The sequence below is a fragment of the Solenopsis invicta genome, chromosome 11, assembly GCF_016802725.1.
Source record: "Solenopsis invicta isolate M01_SB chromosome 11, UNIL_Sinv_3.0, whole genome shotgun sequence".
Classification (NCBI taxonomy): Eukaryota; Metazoa; Arthropoda; class Insecta; order Hymenoptera; family Formicidae; genus Solenopsis; species Solenopsis invicta.
Genome location: NC_052674.1, coordinates 12160297 through 12187127, shown reverse-complemented (window position 1 = coordinate 12187127; position 26831 = coordinate 12160297). Strand labels below are relative to the sequence as shown.

The following is a 26831-nucleotide window of genomic DNA, read 5'->3' as shown; positions in this document are numbered from 1 at the left end:
TATCTCATTTATATATTTAAATGATTATGAAATATTCACGTATGTTATATCATTCTATCTTTTTATTGTAATTTCAAATTTTGTTCGTCGATTCGTTTAGCCAATAACAATAGTTCATAGTCGAGCTTTATTAACCGAGATTTTTGTTGTTCGGTATTGATGAGCGGTTTACAAGCGATTGATCGCCCTTTTGTGCTTCTCTCGGTTCATTGATGTTGAGATTTCATAGTCTTTTTCCTTTTTTAAATTGATGTATCGTTTTTTTGCCTGTATCTCGATAACAAATGATATCGTCCTCGTGTATTGCCGCGGAAATAATTCGCGTTCTTGATGTGAATGCGATAATACGAATTTCAATTCAATTAATCAACGCGCGATACTCGACGTCTCGCCGCAGTGAATGATAAATTTCACGTTGTTCGTTTTCCATCTATCGTGCGAATAAATGGTGAAATAATGACCGAGAAAAGAAACGCGCTTTGACAGACGTCGTCGGTTCACAAAGCGGCAATGCAAAATAAATGCATGGCATTTCTACGGTATGCTTTTCAGCGGGTTAACTGGAGCGACAAATAGCAAAATTCTGTATCCGCGATATTCAAGCTCGCATTTTCATTTAATATTCGATCGATCTGGCAAACATTTGTACGTATTCGTAGAAAACTTATCAGTGTTTTCCACGTGCCTGCCGCGGGAAGAAAGATATCGCAAGAATTGGCCCGAAGAGATACCTAGAATGTTCGTTTCTAACGACGCTCGCGTTATCTCCGATCTTCCAAATTTAACAAAAATCAATAATAGCCGTAGGAAAAATGACATTCTGACTTACGACGTGCGATTTATATGACTTGCGACTTCTGACTTGTATCAATTCGCTGCAATTTTTAGATATTAGATATCAGATAGCATATCGTTTTTCATAGTGCTGCATCTGTAATAACATTCATAGGTGCTATGCGCGCAGCGTAACGTAAGCGTATTTATTAAATTTGAATAGACCGTGCGTCGCCGAGATCAAAAATTGGATTGCCGAATAAAAGAACTTGATGTTACACGGTTGGAAAATTTGTGAGACGTGATGAATATTATCTAGGGCAATGGTACTGGGCAATCTAGCGGGGCACTGCAATTCGTAATCGCGATCGTGAACGGTCAATGGCAGAAACGTTTTGCGGGACGGCCAACTCTCGTGCAGTTCGATATCGTAAGTAGGACGTGAACCTGGATAATTGTGCGCGCGCACTTACGTACGCGCATATGTATGCACAATTCCAGTTTTTCATCTGTATGTAAATATTCTCTAGTGCCGCGGGACTTTGTCGGCGAGCGAGATGTTGCTGATCGCGATGTTGAACTGCGATCGGCGACGTGTCACGCGTCGCCAAACGTGTCCGAGAATTATGATGGGCGTACCCGTTTCTTTATGGAATATTATTGGCAACAGGTATAAATTTGGTGGACTCTCTCTCTCTCTCTCTCGCTCTCTTTTTTCGACTTGTGTGTGCTACCTGGCCCCCGTAAAAAGTCGTTTCGTACGAGATAGGCTGCAATATGTATTAATACTGTACGATAGCTTTAACTATCGTTGGAAATCTTCCACCTTTTAAATCTTGTTCCGATAATTCGCGTTGGTTCCTTGAATTTGTGGACAAATTAAATTACGTTCGGTGGTGAATATCGTAGTATCATATTGTGATATGTTTATGATATGTACATCGAGTTACAAAGTAATTATTTCTCGATTGATTTATTTTAATCAAAGTCGAATTGTAAGGCAAATTTGGCTTTATCATAAGTAATGTGCTGCAAAGTTCTGTTTGGTTCGCGATTTAAAATAAAAAAAATGTTTTGCACGGTCTCTTTCAAGACTCTGACTTAGTGACATGGAAAGGTACAGATCTCTTAAAAAAAATGCATCAAACGTGATATCGCAACGTCGAAAGTCCAAGAGGGCGTGGAGGAGGGGGGAGAAGGCAAGGACAGAGTTTCGCGATGCAGTCTGTGGGGAGGGGGGGTGGAAGGGGGGAGGGAGAATTTAGGTACAGAGGTCGGAGGTCAGAGATCGGAGGTCGGAGGACGCGGAATGATGGTCGGAGGACGCCGGGGACCGAGGAGGGTAGAAGGGGGCTGCAGCCTGGGAATGATCAATACTACTCGTACACCAAGTTCCCACGAGAGTAGCGAAGATAGGTCGAGGAGCACGAGGAATTGAACGTTTTCGATTTGCAAGAGCGACGAGAATCTCGTTCGTTGGTGAGGAGAGGGAGGGGGAAGGGGGCAGAGGAACGTATAAAATGATTTCCTGTCTATTGATGCTTAGCATCGGTAACGCGCTACACGTCTCAATTTCTCTCGTCCCTCTCGGCGGGATTTCTCCCTGGCTTTATGGGATAACAGTGGAAATGTCATTCGGAAAAGTTTACGCAACTTGGCGTATCGCGGCTATGGCACGGAGATTCGGTTACGTTTGAAATTCGTATTTCCGCGAATCCGCGTGCGTCCGTACGCGAATACGCAATTTCAGCGTTTTGTTACACGCTTAGCTCCCTCGGGATTATTTCTGGATATATCTGACAACGGCCACTCGTTCCACTACCTTTATACAAGCGAAGCAATAAACTTCATTTTATAAATTGGATTAGCTTCGAAATTTCGTTATCTCGATTTCCAACCAAATTGAAAAAAAAAGAAAAAAGAAAAAAATTATCGTTTTCATCGATATCATGTGCAACGCAAATTTTGTTTCATGCCAAATGGCGCATTTATTAGTGATAACTTGCAGGCACGGATTTAATGAGACGTCATTATTCGTTAAAATTTGTAAGAGTAAATATTCCAGTAACTTCGCGCTTCAAACGCAAGATCGGCGAACAGAGTTTCAAGGACGTGAACTGAGGAAGTTGGAGAAACAAAAAAAAAGAAAAAAACAAAATCTCCCTTTCAGTTTATCCCAAATGAAATTTGCTTCGACAAAAATATAATTTTAAATCTAGTTGCGCCCTTAAAATAGTTACACTGACAGTTTTAAAGTTCCGTAGAAAAGATCGACTTTAAATTCAAAGAACGTACCATTAAGCGGGGGGAGTTTGTGAATTTGGGACGCTTTGTAGCTCAAATCCATTTCTTGAATATGCAAATACACTTCTGCATGGACGGGAGATTAGATTACTGTTTCGTGAATTATTCTTACAGCGCAAAGAAAGAGAAAAAAATTATCGTTCTTCTCCCGAGGAAAGAATATTTAAAAGTTTGCTTCTCCGAGTTCTCTCCTCTTTGAAAAGCCGTCCGTGTCAGGCGTAGCGAAATGCTCTTAACTGATGTCAGTCCGGCGGATCCGGCTTGTCACGGATCAACAACGGACGGCACGACGAAGATCGGAGCATCGCTGCATCGCGCGGCGGACGCGTGTCGCTCTCGCGCGAAATGCATGTTGCCGGCGGCGGCGGTGGCACGACGTCGTGCCGTCCGATAACCCTGAAATATTAACGACACGAGGTGCACGTGGGTTCTCAAGGTTCTCTCTCTCTCTCGCACTCTCCCCTCTAGACGGATAGAGAAACGCATGGCTGCGAGCGGAGCGACGACGGTGACAGTGAAACGCGAGCAGCCAAGCGGAGTAACCGATTTCATGATACGTTGCATTATCGTGTCGTATGAGCGTGGAATTTCGCGGCATGCATCGTCACGCGAGTTTCGCGAGTTTCGCGAGAATGTTGGGAATGATACGTGGTTCGCGGGATATTCGATTCGACGAGGATTTGTCGCGCGTTTTGGTTGAGGACGCGGGTCCTCTTCGCAAAGAGAAAAAATCGAGGGGGTGAGGGGGTAACTAGGTGAAATGTCCCACAGATTACACGATTTGATTTGACTCCATATGATTTCGTCTGATTGCACAATGATTTTTCGTGATTGCGTATGCAGTTATCAGAGTTCTTGTGATTAAAAATGATTTTATTGGATTAGAAGCATCATTCTTAATTGCTAATTTCTTTTAAATAAAATCCAATTGAGGGGTAACTGCTAAAAAAATAGGCATACACCTGACTGCTGGCGTCAAGACTTTATTGGTGATCTCTGATAACTGATTTTGACCCAAGATTGGTAGAAAGCCAAAAGTATCGATTTTATCAAATTTCATGACAATCGTATATAATTTTATCATAAATTTCATGATGCTTACCCATGGTTTCCAATGATTACACAGAAATCCAAAATTATGTCTGCTAATTACATATGATTTCTGATAATTTTACCTAACTTTATGATTACATCCAATTGCAGAATGATTACATGAGAATTTCGTAAAGATTTTGTAATGATTTTGGAAACACTGTTCTACGATTACATCAAGTGGTTACCCCCTCGGACAAAATTACATACAAAGTGATGAATCGGACACAAGGGATTACAGACTCATGAGATGATAAGTCAAGCACCGATCATTGAAATTAATTTGAAATCAATTTGCAATCAGAAATCAGTTGAAATTACTTTGACATCAAGACTGCGTTCCGATGTACAATGACAGCACCAAAAATCTATAATTCACGTTACGTATATAGATTTTTACTAGCAGACTTTTGAAACGCAGCCCAAATCTTTAAGAAATCAAATTGAAATAACGGAATTAAACACGTAATTAATCACTTGAAATCACTTTAAAATCACGTTGAAATCGCAAGAAATTACAAGAAATCTAAAAACAGTCAAGCACCTCATTCATCAGTGCAGAGTGAGTAACCCCTTGATTGTGCAGTTGTTGAAATTTAAACGATTTATTATATAATGAGAGAAGGAACCAAATTAAACAGTCCTCTACAAAAGAAACTCTACACCTCGTTATTATTATTTTTTTTTTGTAAAACACAGTACAAAAAGAATATCTTTATAACTTGTAAAACTAAACATTACAAAAGAAACAAAATTTAGTTGATTGCATGGCTCGGTGCCATATATATTGTATATTGAGAAGACGCCCCGACATGTCCGTAAATGCAATTTAACTGGAATTCTTTGAAAGTATAGTTATAGTCACCCTAGAGAGCTATCAATATTTTTCTTACATTAACACTACTTTGGATAAAAATTTATTCGTAAAATTAAAAATTTCTTAACCACTTTTTTTCTACTTTTTAGATTACAAGAATAATTAAATAACTGAACTATTACTATTTTAATAAAAAAACAAAATTTTATTAAACGTTATTTTATCAGTTATCCAAATTTTAGTAACAAAAACTATTTTGAACTTGAATTAGCATTTGAAAATGCCCACTTTAAAGTAATATTCAAAGATTAATGTTATTAAAGTTATATTTAACAATTTTTTTTTCAATTAATATAATTCAAAAGCGTCTCAATTATTATGCTTTCGGTGTAATGTTTCGAAAATATATATCATCGATTTATATATAAATAGATAAGTAATACAATGTCTTCTACGTCATATTATATATTATTTATTTGTATTATATAGAGAAAGGTTGTCGATACCAACTACTATTTCATTTTTTAATTATATTTCTTAAATAAAAACTAAAAATAAAACTTTGGAAACATAAATACAAACTAGAAAGTGTTTTCTATTAATATTAGATGATATCAACAGTTTTTATAATATTGTTTCAAATTTTGTAGTAATTAAATTTTTTATTAAATAAGCAAGTGAGCCCTGAAATCAACATGATAGACATATTTACAAGTTCATGTATGTGATGAGAATTCCTAGGATTCCTAGAATTTCATTTCGGTGTAAAACATTTTTCGTCAATTTATATAAATACCTAATGCTATTCCGTAACATATAGCGCGATAATATGTATACAAAAATTATTATTATTATTATTTTACAGTCTGTCTTATAAAAAGATGTCAGTTTACGTTTAACTCCGATTTTATGTTTAAAATTACATTATGAGAAAATTAAAAGAGAGAAAAATATAACTAAAACACATATAAAATAATCTAATATTATTAACAATATACATGTTATTATTTAACTGTACTTTACAAAAGAAAATCATGCAAATTTTATTCTTACTTTTAAAAAAATTTGTTTTCAGCAAACTTTGTATTGAAAAAAGCCACGAATGTATGAATTATGGCTTTTCACTTTTTTAATTATCAAAACAGGTTATTTTTATTAGTAATAATAATGTGTGATATTTAGTTTTCAAGAAATAAGGAAGCGTCATTTTTATGAAACTTACATCGGTATAGGTGATTTTTGTTATATATGTGTATATATTATTTATTTCTAATTTGTAAATTCATATATATTTGTTCGCCACTTTGTAAATTTATATACATTTATTTCTATAAATTCACGTATTGTACATCACTTGTAACCGCGTCATAAAAATAACGAGCTTTTCTCTTCAGTCAAGAGGTCATGCTCGATCAGCAAATCGAAAAATATGTGATTTGTGGGAATGTGATTTAAAAAAATAAAAACTATAAACATGTCAAAACCTAAAAATCAATTTTTTCTGGAGTTTCTGACTGTATGATCTCTTAATTCATTTAATTTAATTTATTTTTATTATAAAATAATAGCGATTCAATTTTAGTAACTTTTTGAATGACATCCTGTATATTTTAAAACTTTTTTAAAAAATATGATCCTACATGTGGAAGAGTATATTTTTATACTCGAATTGAATGCAACTTTTTTTACTAAAAAATATTAATAAACAAAAAGGTTCGCCATTTTTCCGGAAGTTCTTTTAAAAATTTAGTTTTGCGGTCACTGCTACTCTGATCTAAATCATTTGAAAGACAAAAATTCGAAAAGATTTATTTAATATTAATCTAATCCTTGAATAATTTTTCAAAATGGTGAACGTTAAAGTTCTAATTTTTGATGAAAGTACAGCTTGTTTTTTTTTTCAATAAAAAAAAATGTATCGAAAAAATCTTTTGTCCAAGGACCAGTTTTTTATATCTAAAAGAAACGTGCAATGTTTGAAATAAATCGATACAATGGTTTTCGAAATATCTTGGTCATCCATTTTGAAAATGTGGTTTTGAGAAAGACGCGTTAAAAATTTCATGTATAAAATGTTTATTTTTTAACTTGCATAGAGTCATCTATTCTAGGCCCGTGTAATAAATTTTTTTAAGAGGTTTGTGTAGCCCCCGAAACATCAATTTAGTGCTGCCGACGATATATTCTTTTATTCCCGGGCGCAGCTGCCGCACTATATCTGCTTCTTCCTAACGGTCAAGCGGAGCGTGCTTTGAACGCTTACAACTCCGTCAATTTTAATCGGATTAACTCGAAATTTTTAGGGGATAGTCTCCAAATGGTGTACTCACAGAACATGTGAAAATCCAAAAATTGATATTTTTCTGAAATTTCCGACCAAGTATGATCCCTTCGTTCATTTGATTTTATTTTCCTTACGTTCTAAAATAATAGCGATTCAGTTTTAGTAACTTTTCCAATGTCATCCCGTGTATTTTATAATTTATATCTATATTATTTCTGTTGAAACAAATTCCATTTGAACTGTACTGAACAAGAGATTTCTCGTTCTCCAACTTCTTCGATCTACATCCCCCGAACTTCGTCCGCCAATTTCGCGTTTGAAAATAAGTTACCGAGATACTTAGTCTTAACAATTTATTAAGAAACGAATAACGAAGTTGAAAAGTGTTTCACTTTACTGTCTGTATTTATCGTGCTACATCAAGGCCATCAATGAAGCTTTGCTCCTCATCTTATTCTTCCTAATGACTACTCGATTGACCTATAAAAGAATCTTATTTCGTTTTCAAACGTACCTGTGCATCCTGAATTCTTGTTCCGACAACATTTATGCTGCAAGCCAATGTCAACTAGACAGTTTAATTGCCAAGAGTTATCCATCTTATTTTTATTTTCATGCCAAAAACATGAATCCCATTTAACCACTATCCATCGATCTCTCGGCTTCCGGTCGGCTCCTCCTTGGGAAACGAGTCGCTGCTAACGCGATTGTGCGAGTCTCGCGTGTAGAATGTAGACCGCGCGCGCGAAAGCGGAGTAGGCCACGGACCATGCACCCTCTCCTTTATCTCTCTCTCTTTCTAGATCGACGATCGCAATTAGGATAATCATCGGCTGATCGACGCAAGACGCGGCCGTAATCGTGCGAAATCGCCGAATCGCCGCATTCTCGCGAGCCGAGTGCCGAAGCGAGTCGGACGGAAAACGCGGAAACGGGAACACGGCAGTGTCAATCCGGGGGCGCGTAACCACCACGTCACGGCGGGGCAAATGTTCCCGACGAGCTTCCGCGAGATTCCGCCGCCGAGCAGCACACCCGAGAGATATCGCCGTCGTCGCCGGCATCAGGAGTACGACGCTGCTGGCATTACCGCCAGCACCCGCGCCGGTGCGTTTTCGGTACTGCCGATCGGGCCGTCGCGATGAAGTGAGGAGGAGCGCCGGCTCAGGGCTCGTTGGCTCGTACGACGATGATGCTGCAGCTCGCAACCGGCCGTTGGCGGTGCCCGCGTCATCCGAGCGCTTAAAACGTAATCGATAGTGTTCGGCGCGCGTTTTGTCGCGTGTCCCCTCGCGAGTCAGCGCCGATCTGAACGCCGAACCGATCTCGCCCTCCTCGTTCGAACGTGAAGACGCCGGAAGCGGGGGCTCCGTTATCTGCGGGAGAGAATAGAGATACGTTGAAAAGGGAGTAGATCGGGGTCGGGAGACAAGGTTTGCGACGGCAGCTCGGGGGGGGGGAATGGAAGCGATTACGGCGATGACGATACGACGAGGCGGTAGTTAAACGATAACGATAAGGGCATCGCGATATAGAACGAATATTGTGATTACGACGCGACGTTGTAGCGTTGGTAGCCTTCGCATAAATTACCGTACGTATATATACACACGGGTAAATGCATACGAGCGCACAAGAGTACAGGCGAAACGAGCAAATACATTTCAATATTGTGATACGCATACGTAATTATAAGCGCACGCACGCGAGCCTGCCGATCGACAAGCAATAAGAGCAATAAGAAGATTATTATCGCTGTCGAATCGCGGTGATTCCTGTCACACTGTGTTCGAAAGGGCTCGTTTAAGGATCGCTAGGCCGATCGGCGAGTTTACGCTTTATTTCACCGTCGGAAAAGAGTGCGCCAGGCGAGACAAGATGGCATTCGCCGCGGCGAGGATGATCCTCAAGGACAAGCGCAGGAAACCTAGCAAAGAGGACTTCGCACCGCGAAATAGAAGCAAGGTAAAAATCGCATACGATTTACGATAGCATCGGACTGACTCTGTTTCATCGTTCATGTGTGTCGCGCGATTTGCGCTCGAAGTGAGCGGCTTTCAGGGAAGTCCGCGCAGCGAATCCTATTTTGAGTAGGGTAATTTCGCTATTTACGCCGCGCAGTAGTTAGAAGAAAAGGTAATTTGCTAATTGCTCGCGTGGTCGCGAGTAAATTACCTTTTATTTTTTAGTTGTACGCTGTAAAAAAATTTTCTCAAAATCGCTCGCTACAATAGGTGTAAAGTTACTAAATAGTTGTGAATTTCCACGCATTTGTAAATTTGCAATATACAGGGGTAAGATTAATTTTGTAATTTGTAATTAAGCAGATTGCAGAAGTAAATTTACATGTATGGAAAGTTATAGTCAATTCGTTTTACAATTGTATTATACATTCACATATTGTCTCTTTATCATACATGTTGTAAACAATAGAATGACTACTTACTGCAGCGCGGAATAGATGCTCCATGGGCAGAGTTTTCACGCAAGCCCAGTGAACGTTAATCGCATTATATTTTACAACGATATATGGAATATTGTTGTATTACGTTATAAAAATTTAGATAAACATATAATATTTAAATATTCTGTTATATACGTAATTTTCCATATATAAAATAAGATATTTACTCCTAAAAGCAAATCTACATTTTTGTGGAATTACATAATTTTTATGAAATTATATGATTTTATATATATATAAAATTATATAATTTTATAAAAATTATATAATTTCACAAAAAACGGGACTATTCGTGTAATTTTTACATCTATTATATGTAAATTTACTGAATTTTTTTACATTGTAGGTTTTTACGTTATATTGTGTTGTGATTTCGGTTTTTTACTGTTAATATTAACAAAATCATCGTGAATTGAATCAATTGATCACTGTTGTGAGTAGCACAGCGATGTATCACAATTTACGTAAAATGACTATCTCTGCAGAGAATATAAAAGACTTATTATTAGCGGTTATTTCGTGATAAGTGTAAAAGGATAATAAAAGATGAAGATTTATTTCATTGTTCCACTCATAAATGGTCGTATATCCTATCTTTTTTGATATACGACAAAAATATAAGGGTTTTTGAAAGTTTTTTTTTCAAATATACGAAAATAAATTATAGTAGTAGACAGTACAAAATTTTTAATGATATTATTTATATTTATTGATATTTATTATATATATATATATATATAAATAATATCATTAAAAATTTTGTACTGTCTACTACTATAATTTATTTTATATATATATATATATATATATATATAGTAAATAGTGCTTGATAAATTGAATTTTTGATAGGTGCGTATCTATCGGAATTACTTTATATCATATAAATGTCTCAGTGACCGAACATGTTCCTATATTTGGATACGCAGTAACTTATTATTATTAATCTTAAATGAACTTTTATAATATTAAAATTTAATTGTACACAGTTGGAAAAATTGTATTAAATTTGACATAAACCACATGTCCCAAACGGTCCACTCAAAATTTTGTGTTAATTTAACATAATTGGGATGTGTTGAATAACATTAATACTGCGTTAATATTTCAACACAAAAAGAACTGTAATTTTAATCGTAATTTGAAGTTACTTGTGTATACAATTAACATAATTTTTATGATAAAATTATCTGAAGAATAGGAAAAAGTATGACAGTATAAATTTACACAGTTATTCCTACTCTTGTTATAGTGCAACTTGAACATTTTTTCTGTAAATTTTAACCGATACAAAATGTAAAATTATAAAAATGATCTAAAAAATATGTTAAAGCAACACAATTTGCGCGTATTTATTAAATTGTGTTACTTTAACATATTTTTTAAATCACAATTCTACATTTTACATCTGTTGAGTTTAGTTAACATAACAGACATGTGTTAAATTTACACATGAATGTGTTCATCACTTAACACAAAAGCTTTAATCAGCAGATTTTTTTACAAAAATACACAGATTTTCCAACAGTGTAATCTTTAAATACTTTAAGATATTTATAAAATATATTATTTTAAACATTATAAAAACTAACTTAAAATAATTTTATTACACAACTAGATTAGAGTTTATTATATTTCGATATTTTTAAAAGAGAGAGAGAAGCATTTTAAGAAATATTTTAAGAGAGAGAGAGAAAGAGAGAGAGACAAACATTATTTAATTGTTAAGATAATATTTTTTTTTGTATTTATTTTATAAACAATACATTAAGAACAAGCATTTTAGATTGTCCGGATATTCATTCAGATGCTTTGTAATTACTTTCAGAATAATTAAAAAATTTTTCGTACGTTTCTGTATGTTAATAATAATATTTTCTACGTTACATTTTAATTAATTCTGTAGATTATTTTATATAACTGATTATATGTAATTAGTATATATCGTAAATCTTTAAAATACAAAATTCAACAATCTTCCCAAGCAGAACAGAGAGTCATCACGGCGTCAAAATGACGTCAAAGTGACTGACGTCAAAATGATTGTTAAAGTCATTTTTTGATCAATCACGATTCACTCTGTCGTTATTTTGACGTTCTTGTAACTCGTTGTTCCGCTTGGGTTGGCTCTGCATTGTTACATGTCCGGTTACTGCTTTACTTTAAGGACATTTTATACAAGACGCAAAACGTGGATCGCGTTTATATGTTGCAAACGCGGATGCGACAAGCCAACAAAAGCGTTAATAGTATCATTGTCACATCCGTACTTGCGACCTGCGACCTGCGTTCTGCGTGGCTATGTTGAATGGCTTTTCGATACTGAAAGAAAAACGATTTAACTCGCACCACCGGCTTCCGAACAATCTGGGCGTCACCGACCCTCAGCGGTCATTTCTCATTTCGATGGGTCACACAAAGGCGGTCTAGATTGACCCTCTGCAAAGAGGAAGAAAGAAAGCGCGAGCAATGTCGAGCGGGCATTGGCGCGTCCAGGCACGCCGAACTATAAATGTCATCAATGCGCGCCTTTATCGCGAAGTCATTATGCCGTTAGTGGAGTTACACGCTCGACTTTCTCACGACGACGATAGCTCCTTCAGATAGTGAGAGAAACGACGCTGGAGAATGCATAATAATGCTTACCCGCGCGGCGCAGTGGCTGATATCGCACGCGGATCACGCGAGACATAAAATAAACGGGTCGTTCTTATTATGGCAATTAATTTCTCGGAACGATCGTCGCGCGAGATATATACAATGAAACTTATCTCTATTTCGCCGAAGCATCGGAGCACGTGCCGGAGTTTTTAGCGCGGGATTGATTGAAATGTCGCGCAGTTGAAAACCGATATTGCAGAGCTATGCAGACTTTAATTGCTAGGAAAAAGATTGTACGTGGTCGTTTAATAACGCGTTAAGTGACCGTGCATAAAAAGAGAGTATCGTTCGAAATTACCTTATGCGAAGTGCTTTTAATTGACTCGGAAAAACGGACTTGCGTGTGATGCCTACAATTAATGCCATTTTGAATTAATATATTGTTAAGAGATATGAAGAGAGTCTAGAAAGAGACGTTATTTTAAATTGTTCTCTATACATTTCTTTAACAGTTTAAGTAATGAATTTTAAGGAGATAACTGATGATACATAATCAACATTTTCTTTACAGGTATAAGAATTTTGAAAGAGCACTGAGAGAAAAATTATTAAATTTTGGTAAATATTAATTCAAATAATGCTAATGAAATATTTACTAAATGTAAATACGTATTTATTCGGTATAAGAACCACTAATTAAATTTAAGTATAATTTTTTCTTATAGAATAAATATTTATGTTCCGTAAGTAAATATATTGTATTAGTATTATTCGAATAAATATTTAATGTTTAGGAATTTTTTTTCTCTCCGTGTATATTTAGGAATTTTCAGATTTATAATGAAAGTTTACTGGAAGTGTAGCAAATAGTTAAGATAGAATTTCAGCACCGCAAGGATTCTAAGAGCGCCCCCGAAGCGATAATCCATGCAGCATAAGTGGCACAGATATAGAGAAGTCCTTCTACACGGGAAGAACGATTTGCTGAAGTATCTAAAAATTTCTTACTGATCTAAAAATAATTTTGTTGGATTACCAATGTACGTGGAACGCTCAAATTGATTGCTAGAATGCCAAAACTTATTAAGTATATTTGAACGTCCTTCATAATTATTTCAACGGTTCAACAAAATTATTTTCTATAATTAACTACATTTTCAGATACTTTAGCAAACTTCGTTCTTTTCGTGTACAGATTGCCAAATTCATCTTTAGACCGAGATAAGATTTTGATGGATAAAACTGAAAAATAAAATCACAGTTTTAATGCTCCGATCCTTCGTCTTCGCGCAAGACAAATAGTCGGTGACGCTGTCCGCATGAATTTATTGCAAGCTAGTTTTAAGGAAAAAGCATAAATATAATTCATAGCTTGTACATGTACGCATGATTAATAACACGTGCATGTCACGGAAACGAAGAAGAAAAGAAATTTCCGAGACGATGCTAGTGCCAACGATATCGATCAAGGTTTCACACGTACATACGCACTTCGTTCTGTAGTTCCATCAAAATTGCATAACTTGTTCTGCCAACATTCGGGACATTTTTCCGATATGCGCTCGCTCACGTTTCCGTTATTTCATGCACCGTCTGCATATTATCATCAAAATTTTCTGGGATTTAATATTTTATGTGTTGATTAATCGATTTGTATCAGTGTACTGTTGCGCTATAAATGCGCACAAATTAAAAAATCGTTCGTTCTTTAAGAGAATCAAATGATCAGATTGTCCGAAAATCCTTGATAATTTTTTTTGCGACTAAATAAAATGTACGAAATTCCGAGGGATATTTATACAACTGAGTGATATTTATATAAAGAATAGAAGAAAGTGTTTTTTTATTTTTTAACAAATACTTGTATAAAGACATAGCTGAAGTATTCTCCATTTCTTTTTCGTGATCGTTATTTTGCAATGATATCTAGGCTTTCTAGGTATTAGGGCAATTTTTAATTAGAAATTTTCAACTATCAGTAATAAAAAAAATCTTTTAATTAAAATAATGGAGTTTATAACTGTCATATTGTTAATTTTTATTCGAAAGAATGTAGAGATTTGTCCGGAAGGTTCATAGTGGAGGAAAGCCTTCTAAAATTTTTTCCTCAAAATCACTATGATCGAATTATTGATAATTGAGATATCAATGAAAAATGAAAGAAACGATGTATACATTTCTCTCTCTTTCTATATATATATATATACACTTCAGACTGAGATCTTATCTCAGTTTGATATATATATATATATACACTTCAGACTGAGATCTTATCTCAGTTTGAAGATGAATTTGGCAATCTGTATACGGAAAGAACAATTTTGCTGAAGTATCTAAAAATTTAGCCAGATACAAAAAACAATTTTGTAAAGCCATTAAAATAATTATGAAGGTCATTCTAGTATATTGCAAGGTTTTGGCATTCTACTATCAATCAATTTATTATATCTATAAAATAAATTTATTAATAAAAAGTTGGTTACTAAAGAAATATATTTTTTACACTTTATATGTTGTATAGATATGTATATAGTCTTCTTTATAATTTCATTTTCGTACATTTATTCAATTTATCATAAAAAAATTGTCAGATAAATATAATACGATTATCGAATAATCTGTTCCTCTAGTCCTCTTAAATGTATCTTTTTATTATGCTACGCGATGTCTCTCAATCACCGTGCAATACTTTAATAATTCGTTCTAAAGATTAATTAACTTAACAAATATAATTTAATATAAAAATATTGAGGTTGGAATATTTTCATTATAAGCAATCAAAAGTATGAGAATATTACATAGAATTAGCATGTGTTTAAATCTACAATTGTACTTACACTCATTATTATATGTTATTAATTTTCATAATTCAGATGATACTATCTATGCGCCTTAACTGCTTGCATTTCGTTTTGTTTTTTGACTTTTTATATATATAAGGATCTACTATATGCGCTATAACGCATTGTGTCCAATTCAATGATAAAAGAATTTAAGTGTTTTGCGCGCACAAATTCAAGTGAAATTATTAATAAATATAGATAGATAGTTTACGAAAAATAAACAGAAGAAAGTTAACACATTGTAATAATATAATAATTAATAATGATTAACACAATTTTTATTTAATAATTAAGTTAGATAGAACATATATCTTGAGGCTGAAAAATACTCCCTTTTTTGTTTTGATGATGACATAATTCAATTATTGATTTCTTCCGTGTACCAATTTGTGTAATATTTAACTTTGTAGAAATGTAGAACAGTCGAAGATAAACTAAAAAGATATTTTGTGAGAAGAGGAAAAAAGAAACGTAACACATACATTAACAATTCTCTATTAAACTCTGTATATATTAATTTATTTTTATTTTCTATAGATATATAGAGTGCACGAAACATCTTGTTCCAGTCTTTGTAACAATGAAGGATTTTAAATAAAAGTTTATACATTCTTTAATAATATTATTCTGTAATAATATTATATAACTTACTTGTTAAACCTTTATTTTTTATTCTTTTATTTCATTTTTTATTAAACAGTGAACTGAAAAATGCAATTACGCAATAGAAAATGATTTATATTTATATCAAAACCAATTCTTAAAATTTTTGAATTTTTACATTCAAGTGTTAATTCAACACGATGCAATTGTTGAATGTTATTTGAATAGTCGTTTTGTGTTAAATAAATAGTCAACGTTTCTTAATGTTAAAATAATACAATTTATGGATAAATGAATAAATAACGTAAAAATAAAGTAGTTTTGAAACGTAAATGCTAAAATAAATAAGTAAAATGTACATGCACCTATGCTCAATTTTTATTTACCACTTTTATTTTTTATTGATTTTGAATGTCAATAGTCCCTATTTGTTGTATTTTACGTACGTGTCAAATATATATTTTATGTACGTGTCAATACATTGCAAATATTTATTTTACTCAAAAAATGATTTTACGTTTCTACAATCTATTTTCAAATTTTGTTGAAGTGTTACATTTTTTGTGTTAAGTTTTACATAATATTAATGTTATTTTTTCATGTATTTATCTTGTGTTGAATTATCACAAAAGTTTGAATGGACGGTTTGGAACATGTAATATATATTAAATACAGTTTTTAACTGTGTGATTATAATTTCATTATTTAACTAAAATTGCTCAAATATTACACATGTAATATCCTTATGATGTTCTCCAAAGCATTTTCTGAAACTTCTATATTTAAGTATAGAGTGCTTAGCGAAAGGTTAAGAGATAATACATCACATGCACTATCATTATTTACTTTCGATCGGACACCACTTTTTATCAAACTTATGTTGTCCAGTTTCATCAAAAGATGTAGATTATCTTTAATTTAGTGTAAGTTATTCTTTACCTTTTTCTAATACTTAAAACTGGAAAGAAATGAAAAATAAATTTAATTGATATTAAAATTAATCTACATTGGTAGAAATGGATATTGAACTGCCTGTGACACATATCTTTTATTACGTGCGTATGTGTGTATTTTCGTGTGTGCAATAAATCCAATTGTATTTTAAATGTATTACTGATAATATTATAGTAAAATCTGTCCTAGCTCATCTACTTTAAAGAGGTAGATTTGTAAAATTTTATTTGTCTATAATACTCTTAACTTGATAGCTTAACTTGCATACAATTTTTACATGTTCGATAAAATTTTCACAGATCCATTACCTCTCCAATTAAAAAAGAGGATTTTATATCATTCACGGATACACGATGCGCCGCGCAATAGCGGAATTACAATGCAGAGAAGACTACGTTCAACTATACAGTAAAAATGTTTAAATTCTCATAGTAATTCTCAGAATAATTAATATTTCTAAAAAATATAAAAATATGTTGCGCGTATAAAATAACTATAATCTCAAATAACAAACGAAATAATAAAAAAAAATTACTATATGGTTGCTCCGCCATCACCTGATGTCTCCTAATCCTTCTCTTTTCGTTGTTTTACACAACATCCACATTCTTGTACACCTAGTTAATTACGATCGTGCATTAATCACTAGGAAAGGACAGTTGCGCTGTATTTTACACAACATTCTCAACATTAATCACAAGTAAGAGAAGAGTAGAGCGTTTTATGTCGACGAAAGAATAACGCGAAAAAGTGTGGTATAATTTCATATAAAACTAGAAATATGTTATAAAAATGTAATATTTGCGAATCGAGTGAATTAAAAGGAATAAGTTTGAAAAAAATTATCGATATATAAATGCCGAATTTATATTATATGATTAAAACATTAAGATAGAAAATTAATTTTACGATTATATTTATTAATTAAATGCATGACTCGAATCCGAGTCAATTCGTTTTTTATCGCGTCCCATTGATGACCAAAAAATTCGAAAATAACGCCACCTTATTTTCATACTATGCAATATTTATCTAATAAAGTCTAATTTGGTTTATTGAGGTGCAATGAACTGTTTGAAAATTCATACGAGGAGAATTCGGGGCACGTGCAATACGTTTCAAACGCGTAAATCGTGCAAAATGTGCATGTATTGTTTATGAGCAGTCGATACGTTGGCTTTTCATTACATGGATTACTCGATTCACGTACCTCGGAGCTGGACAAATTATGTTTGAATCAATCGAATAATTCAACGCACATATTCGAACCCATACATCATTAAAAGTCTATTATCGTAAATATCACGAAATCACAATTTGTTATTATCCTGTTACCTATTTCGATCCACTTTAAATCGCGTGAGATATCTGTCTGCGTATCTACTTCCAAAAATAGTCACCCCGATACGCTCACGATTACTTAATCGCGAGACTTAATCAGTCGCGTGGGTTTCCAATTGCTAATTGTTCCTAGAAAATGATAGGACTTTCTCTTACAAGGGAACATAACCAAGTGTCTCCCTTTGATTTTACTAAGCTTTAAATATTTTATATTCACAAAGACTGTTTGAGCTAACGCTGCTTTCTTTGCATAAGTTATTGAGTGTATGTTACACTAATCAATACATACGTATTATTTGAATGTGCAAAAAGATATTTAGATATTTTACAATATTTTACAAGACAAAGATAAGAGACAAGTAGTTTTTATAAGTGCTTTTTCGTACATTAAAGAGGATAAAACATCTTTTTGATAAAATTTTCTTATATTATCAAAATAATCAGATAGAAAAATTTTTTTAATAAAAATTGAGTTGTTTTAAGAGTATTTTATATTCAAGGTAATTACTTTCTTTCGAAACATATAATGAATCATGGAAAAAGAGAAAAAATTTTTAAACAAAATTGAATAATTTTAAGAGTACTTTATAATAATAATACAAAAATTTGTACTTTAAACGAAAATTTAAAATATTATTTTTTGAATAATAAAAGGTAGAGAAAAAATTTATCATTGTTATAAAAAAACTCTTAATTCCCAATCAACGATTATTAAAAAAAATTGTTATCTTTTATGATTTCAATATTTGTTTCAAAAGAAAATAATTTAATCCCCTCTCGAAAAAAACACGTAAAAATATACGTGTCTCTTATTTTTGTCTATATTTTAACATAAATTTCATGTATATTTTAATCTAAAACTTATTCAAATCAAAGAGAGAGACGTGTGGTTGGGTTCCCTGGTTCCATTGCATATCACGGAACAATATTACAACACAACTTCGAAATAACTCATGTCGTCGGTGCTGTCACTCGTGCATCGCCGCGCGAATGATAGCACTGCAACCTTGTGCAAACATTGACATTGTACACTGCAAAAAAAAGAACAAACACCGACTCCCGCGTGCCGTGTATCTGGTAAATCATTCTTACTACGAAACACGTAACGTGCTATGAAACAAATACTAGTACAAATATCCTCTTCAATTCTAAATTAATTTTTTAAATGAATAAGCTAACAATGTAAGACGTAGAACGTAGAAGTCAGAATCTAATATAGAAGTTATTGTTGCTTTCCTTGAAATTTTTCCGTTCGAAAAGAATACAATTTTTTTATAAATTAAAAATTTTGCACATAATTTTTATAAAATAAGAAAATAAAATTACATAGCAGTAAAAGAATCAATGACACATTTTGATTTTCTGTATGATTTGTAAGCAATTCATTATTTTATTCATTAAATATTTTACTAGGTCTTTACTTAACACGAAACACGTAGCTGGACTATTTCAAGATGAAGTTAATTAAATCCTTGGCTGGAGTTAATTAAATCTTTTTAAAGTTTAAATTGTAATAATATCAACATTTTAGACATGTCTTAAATTAAATTTGATCTTTTAACTAAAATTATATGCATACCAACAAAATTATTTTTAAGCTTTTTTATTATTATACAATGACAGATGACACAACAATTACTTGTGTTTTGTCATTATATAATATAATAATATGCTTACAAAATCTGAAATTTGTCACTCCGCCATAAGACTAATTTACATGATGCTTTTTTTCCTAGCAATTGCGTGCTGATCTTCTAGCGGATTAGAAAATTGGCAGCTAAAAAATATAATTCCACTAATGACGTACAGTACTATGAATGATTTATCTCTACAATACGTACCATGTGCATAGAACTTTTTAGACTGTTATTTTTGAACTTTGTGAGAAACACGCTAATTACTAATAATAAAGCATCGTGTATACATTAACTTTTTACAAAGCGGATTATAAATTGCGGAATTATAAATATTTATTTTATATGCGCGATGACTATTAATACATTAGTCATTTTTTAAATTGTTATAATTTAAACTGTATTTCTATAGATTAACGTTAGTTTGTATTACAATTATCCCACTGCACATCAATGAGTGACAAATTGCATTTTAATGGATCTGTGAAAATTTCATCAAATAGGGTATATGCACATCAAATTAATAGCCTAGGAATATTACAGATAAATAAAATATTTTACATAGCTATTTGATATACACGTGTAAGTATGTATATGACTTAAAATAGCTGATGAGAGAACTTACTGTTAATATTTTATATACATGTGCCAACAATTCGCGTAATTGCTGTCGATTTATTTATTACGTACATACGCGAATATACATGATTATATGGGTATATTGTTCGTGTAAATGCGATTATACACGAAAGATATTTCACAGGGCAGAATAAACTCATTGAAGAAAAGTGATGTATAAATAATGACAGAATAACTGTTATAAATTCCTCTAAAGTTTTGACGAAAATAGTATTTCTCATTACTTTTTCACTCAGCTAAATATTCTATACACAGATAAAACTTGAGAGTGCTATGGAAACATTGTTTGTATATTAATAATATTATTTTAGTAATTAAATATCATTACGAAACTCATTAGCTGGATGTTCCATTATATTGTTCTGATAAATAATGGAAAATAAGACAAGAGAGAAAGAATTAAAATGAAACTATGACAAAGAAAACGGTACATAAAAAAGCTTTTATTTAAATTCTTTTATAATATCCACATCTCGAAACGAGAATGGGCAGAAAATTGAAATAAAAAATATTATGTATATATATTATGTACTTATAAATGAAAATAAAAAGTGATTAATATCTTTAAAATGATGGAGACAAATTGCCATTTTATTTTGTCTTCTTTCCTCCAAATTTCGTTCCAAATACGTTTTTAATAAAACTTGAGGCCTGCCCTCTTTGTGTCAGAGATAAATATTATTTAAATTAGCACAGCAAAATAATATTTCAATTATTTTTAATGTGTATAAATCACAAGAAAAGTAAAAAAAAGAATTTCACAAACAATAATAATATAATTTTTTAAGAAAAATTAATGCTAATATTTGTGATATTAATTGTATATTAATTTATATAATTGTGTATCTACATATAATTCTTATGTCAATTTTGTTTTAATTTTTCAGAAATCATCCATCTTATTATTTTTAAATATTCTCATGAATTTGTATATAACAGCTTTTAATCATAAATTAATACACAAGTCATCAATTATCATTGTCATAAACTAATCATTGTAGTGTACGTAGTCACTATTTACAAAAAAAGCAGAAAATTAAACAAATTCAAGTGAAGATTAAAAATTAATGTCATTAGAATTACGGAAATTGGTAAGGAATAGCATATTAATAAATATAATTATAGGTTTAAGTATATGGAACGTAATAACACTACACATTGGTCAAAGATTGCTTATAAATCGAAAATTATTACGACCTTGACATTTGTATATTTATTTCACGGTTTATTACCCAGAAAAATGAGAATAGTAAATCCTAGGAGCTCCCCTACGGTGGGAAATCGTTAAACGAATAAATCTTGCGGTAAATCTTGCGGTATTCAGCCGAATTCTTCCTCACTGGAGTTCGTGGCAAAATGACACCATTGTAAGAGGAAACGTAAAGTAGGTTCCACGTTAACAAGTAGTCGGTCTCGATTTAACACGCGACGTAAACGGTCAGGGCGGGTGTGTCAGAAAGGAAACAGTTCCGTCGAAACACAAAAGCGGGGTTCGATCAATGCGTCGCACTTCGCTCGGTAAACCCGTCACGACTCGCTGACGTGACAGCTTTCCGATTTGATAGTCTATTTTTTTCCTTGCACGAGGTGGGAGCGAAGGCGATCATCAATTAAGACGAGCATAACTTTCGAATAAAGAAAAGCTTCATTCAACAGTGAACGTATTAAACGGTATAGTAGATCGCGTAATGTTTCTGTAATGTACCGCGACGTTTCTCGCCAATGTAACTACAATGTATTCATATTCTCATGCGGACAGCGTGCGCATTAACTGTAAATGATGGGAATCTGAATGTTGTTTCATTTTGAAAACTGCAGAATTATTATTATTGCGCCGTTATACGCTTCAGAGCAATGATGACTAAAGTTTTTAACTTATTACAAAAGTTTTCTCGTGTCTGTATATATATATATATAGCGACATTCAATACACGAGATTTATTGTTTGTCAACTTTTTATGCAATTTGAAAATGGACAAAATGTGTATTCTGTGCTTAAGATACATTTGTAAAATTACGAGAGCTGAATAATAATCCACTTGTTGGAAAGGAAATAGTTTAACTGATCAATACGCGTGATTTGTGAGTTGTTAATCTGATGCCTGACTTTAAACGTCAAACTGAGTGCAAATTGCACTTGACATATGCTAGTTGTACAATGTAAGCAAGTGATCACTCGTCGGAGATTATGCAATAACCACACGCTAGTAACTCACACGACGCATTGTTATAATTTTCAGTGCGGGTACTGCTGTAAGCGCTATGTACCTTTAGTATGAATGATAATGGGTAAAAATTACTGTCGTTTACTGTATACACTCCTTTTCGGATACAGAAAGTTTTTCAAAACATACTCTCTAAATTTTGTGGAGTGGAATTTCATCTAAAAGAGTGGAATCCCACTCTAAAAGTGTGAAAATCCTGCCACTCTTTATCAAGACTGGCAGGATTTTCACACTTTTAGAGTGGGATTTCACTCAAAAAATTTTAGAGAGTACATTGATTTTGGTGAAAAGAGAATAGCAATAATTTTGGATACATATCTTAGAATGTTATTTTACAATAAGATCCCTGTTATTTTACAGTAGGACTCGTGTATTATTTTACAGTGTAATATAAACTAAAAATTGCACCACTGCTCTCGTATAACACGTTTAGAATAGAAGAGAGTGTTTATTCAGTTCTAACAAGTTGTTTAAAGTAGAATAAATTGCATTTTATTTTCTGTTATATTAAAAGAGTGTTTATTTAGTTCTAACATATTGTTTAAAGTAGAATAAATTACATATTGTTTTCTATTGTATAAAAAAAAGAGTATTTATTCAGTTTTGACTTTCTGCGCTCTTTGTTTCGTTTAACGTGAGATTTTTATAGCGCGGAGGTATCTCTCGCATTCTACAGGGTCATACTGTACTTTTAACAATTAATGTAATAATGTTTATAACAATGTTTATAGTAATGTTGTTTTGATGTAATGTAATTTTAGCAGACACAAATATTGAGATTTAAAGGTTGTTTGATGTTAATAATAATTTCTAGTTTCGTTGAATAATTTATACAGAATTACATTTATTTCGCACATTCAGAGGAAACAGATTAGCCAACTGTGATGCGATAAGTTTGAAACTCAACTGCCTGCAACTAGTTTTATAAAGTCATAAGAACGAAAGTAATTTCGAGAACTATCAAAACACAATCATGACAACGAATATAACGTTGGATATTAACGTCATTTCATTAACTGTATGTACTCTCTAATGTACTTTGATTTAAAAGGTACGTACACTGACCGGAATCAGTGTATTATTCACTGAAAGACAATGAATAATCTGATTTCAGTGCTCACTTTATATCATTCAGTGATATATGCACAGTCTTTCAGTGGCAATACATTGATTCCGGTCAGTGAATTGTCATTGAAAGACTGAAAAATCGGAGAATACCATCTACTTAATCAGAATCATTGAAAAATAGTGAATAGATAATCATAGTTATAAAAGCATTGCAAATCAATAAGGATTCATTGATTCAGATTTGGAAAATGTGTAAATATTTCTTTGAAATTATTCATTACTATAATAACATACTTTTTAAATTAAAATCGGTGTATTATTTACTGGTTTGCAGGCTGTACTTGTACACACTGTGAGGATCAGTGATTATTCACTGCCTTTTAGTAATTCTGATTAAGAGAGGGATATTCTCTCTGATCGGAATCAATATGTCACTGATGAAAGACTGTGCATATATCACTGACATAGTTACAAGTAGACATCGGATTTTTTTTATAGAAATATTTATTGCAAACATGCATAAATGTACAAATATGCACAAACATATAAATATGCGAAATATGCACAAAAACATGCATATTTACAAATTTTTAGAAATGTGCATTTTTATGCATTTTTGCTTTTTTTTCAATAAAACAAAATTTCTATTTTGACTCTGCTTTCTGATCTACTTTTTACAAAAATTGGCGATTTGTCTGAGAATTTGATGTATAGTTATAAATACAGCACTGAAATTAGTAAGATTTCATTATTTCCGAATTAGACGAGTATACCACATTTTCAGGACACACTTTTCGTATCAATAATAAAGTTTTCGTTAATGAAACTGTTACATTTTTTGTATTATGTATCTCCTACAAGTGATTACTGTTACTATATTATTTTAGTTACTACAACTTATTCATTTTTCTCATCGCAATTTCAAAATATCCATAGTTGAGATGCTATGTCTTCTCAATTTTCTAGTTTACTACTTGTTCCCCTCACTGGTGTAAAATAACATGGAAATACAATACGAAGCAAGCATAGCATTTCTAGTTGTATAATTAATAAATACCAATTCGATAAAAATTAAATATTATTTATACTCATTACCACTTATGCATACATTACAGAATGCATTTTTAATTTTTCTTGCAATCGAATTCTTCAAATTGCACTCCTTTTCGGCTTCAACTGTTTCATAGTACTTATTCGACGATTTCGATGTCATTCGAAAGAGTCGTTGATGCCGACGTCAGTTGCAGATATCAAAATTTGGACTTTATCATTTTTCTAGCTTTACATAGATTTTTGTCACGCAGTGTACAAAGACTTTGCTTGCAGCACGCGTTATTCACATATTCTTACCAAGCGCGAGCTGCGTTCTGACATTTACAATATACATTTACTTTTATTCCTTCTATATGAATCACACTTGTGCGCACCGTGTCGACCAACCGTATCCGTAGTGTCGCCAATATTATATCATATCTTTATCTATACTTTTCCAACTACAGTATACTTTTCCAACTACAGTGGCGTGGTAATTGGTGACCCATACTGTACTTGTGTTTGCAGGCTCGCAGCGCCAGCACAAGTAGCTTTAGAAGCCTCAGCCAGGTATATACCAAGATAATAATCCAGACCTAGTTGAGAGATTAGTCACTAGCTATTTAGCTAGATAGTCAATCATTTATTACTTGCTCATTTTTAGAAACATAGATACCATTGCTCATGCGTAGAGGCGTAGAGCACGCGCATTTCACTAAAACGCTCGGTGCATTGTTTCATTGAAGATTCCCAATACGTTAGTGCGGCCGATAATCGAGTTGTGGCGTCAAAACGAGATCATACGAGTTCCTTTCTTGCGCCCTGTTTATTTGAACGTATATAAGGCAATTGAAACAATTTGCCGCTCACAATGTCACACACAGCACAGAGCTTGCAACCACGTTGTAGCAATATTGCAACAATATTTCTGCAAGCTTCTGTGCTGTATAGGTATACGATTTAACGTGATTACAACGAGAGACACCGCGTGTCTTTGGTAATTTTCTTACAGTGCCGACCTGCTGCAACCCTCGTTCATCGATAAACAACATTCGAAACGCAACAGATTGTTGGCGAATCTCATTTGCCACTTGTACGTTTCCACGAGTTTTGATTCAGGTCCCGCAATTTTACCTTTTCATACGAATGTAGTATTTCTGATAATGTTTATTGATGATAACATAATCAGCTTGGGCAGAGATGAAAATGATCCAATCTGACGGTAACTTATTCGGTAAATTACGGTAAATTAATCCAGTAATTGTGAAACGATGATCGAATGTAATTTAAAAATTTAGAAATTTCAGAAATAAGAAATTTGATATAAAGCTTAAAAAAAGCATTTAGTTGTTTACGTGAATAAAATATTTAACTTGTATTCTCCATAAAATATTTAAATCTGTATATTTGTACGCTACACTGAGAAAATATTTATTGAAGGACTAAAATATTTAGTCCAATACGATCAACTAAACGTTGGGTTGATTCAACAGTTTTCATTTAGTTGCACAAAGAAAGATATAATTCATTCATGCCAACCATTTAAATTGTTTAATTAAGATTTAATAAAACCAACTTAATATTTGGCTGCACGAATTGGACTAAATATTTTAGACAGATTTTTTTTCTCAGAGTACATGTAATAATTAGGGAGCTAATTATATAGTAACTGGTGAAACTCCAAATAAAAATTTTTCATTGGAATTTTTAAAAGGTATAAGAATGCAGTAGAGTCTTTTAACCTATATTTTTTAAATAATACTTTACAGATTTACAGCATCTTTATTTATTTATTTATTTCTTTATTTATTTACCTTAACACTTGAATTTATAATATTAATAACATAGAGAACAAAACATTTTGTAATTGCTATATAGGAATATCTGACAGAAATATTAAATAAATAATAAAACAAAAAGTTAAATTTTTAAATGTGAACAAAAATTAAAAATTATGTAAAAAGTTTTTAGTTTACATTGCTGTCTCTTCTTGTTCGCTATGACTCATCATCAGAGCCAAAGTTGTCATTCATAACAGTAATGGCCGTGCGAGAATTCTCATTATTAGAAACAGAAAGTTTATAGAAATTGGTTTTATCAATTAGAGATTAGGGTAAAATCGCCTTTTGAGAGATATTGTTTTTAATGGCAATTATAAT

The 26831-nt window shown here is 32.6% G+C and overlaps 1 protein-coding gene across 5 annotated transcripts in view; it reads left to right on the top strand.

Moving 5' to 3' along the window:
* Positions 1-26831, top strand: part of LOC105204516 (neo-calmodulin) — an 85152-nt gene that overhangs the window by 24496 nt on the left and 33825 nt on the right. The window contains exons 2-3 of one of the 5 annotated variants that reach the window (XM_026138271.2): positions 8075-9236; positions 25201-25242. The exons of 1 other annotated variant lie outside the window; for it this stretch is intronic. In XM_026138271.2, coding sequence (XP_025994056.1) covers positions 9150-9236; positions 25201-25242 — 129 coding nt within the window. In that variant the 5' untranslated portion in view covers positions 8075-9149. Of the gene's footprint in view, positions 1-8074; positions 9237-25200; positions 25243-26831 lie in introns of those variants that run through there. 3 more of the 5 variants (XR_005575806.1, XM_026138274.2, XM_011173607.3) reach the window with 3 other exon arrangements.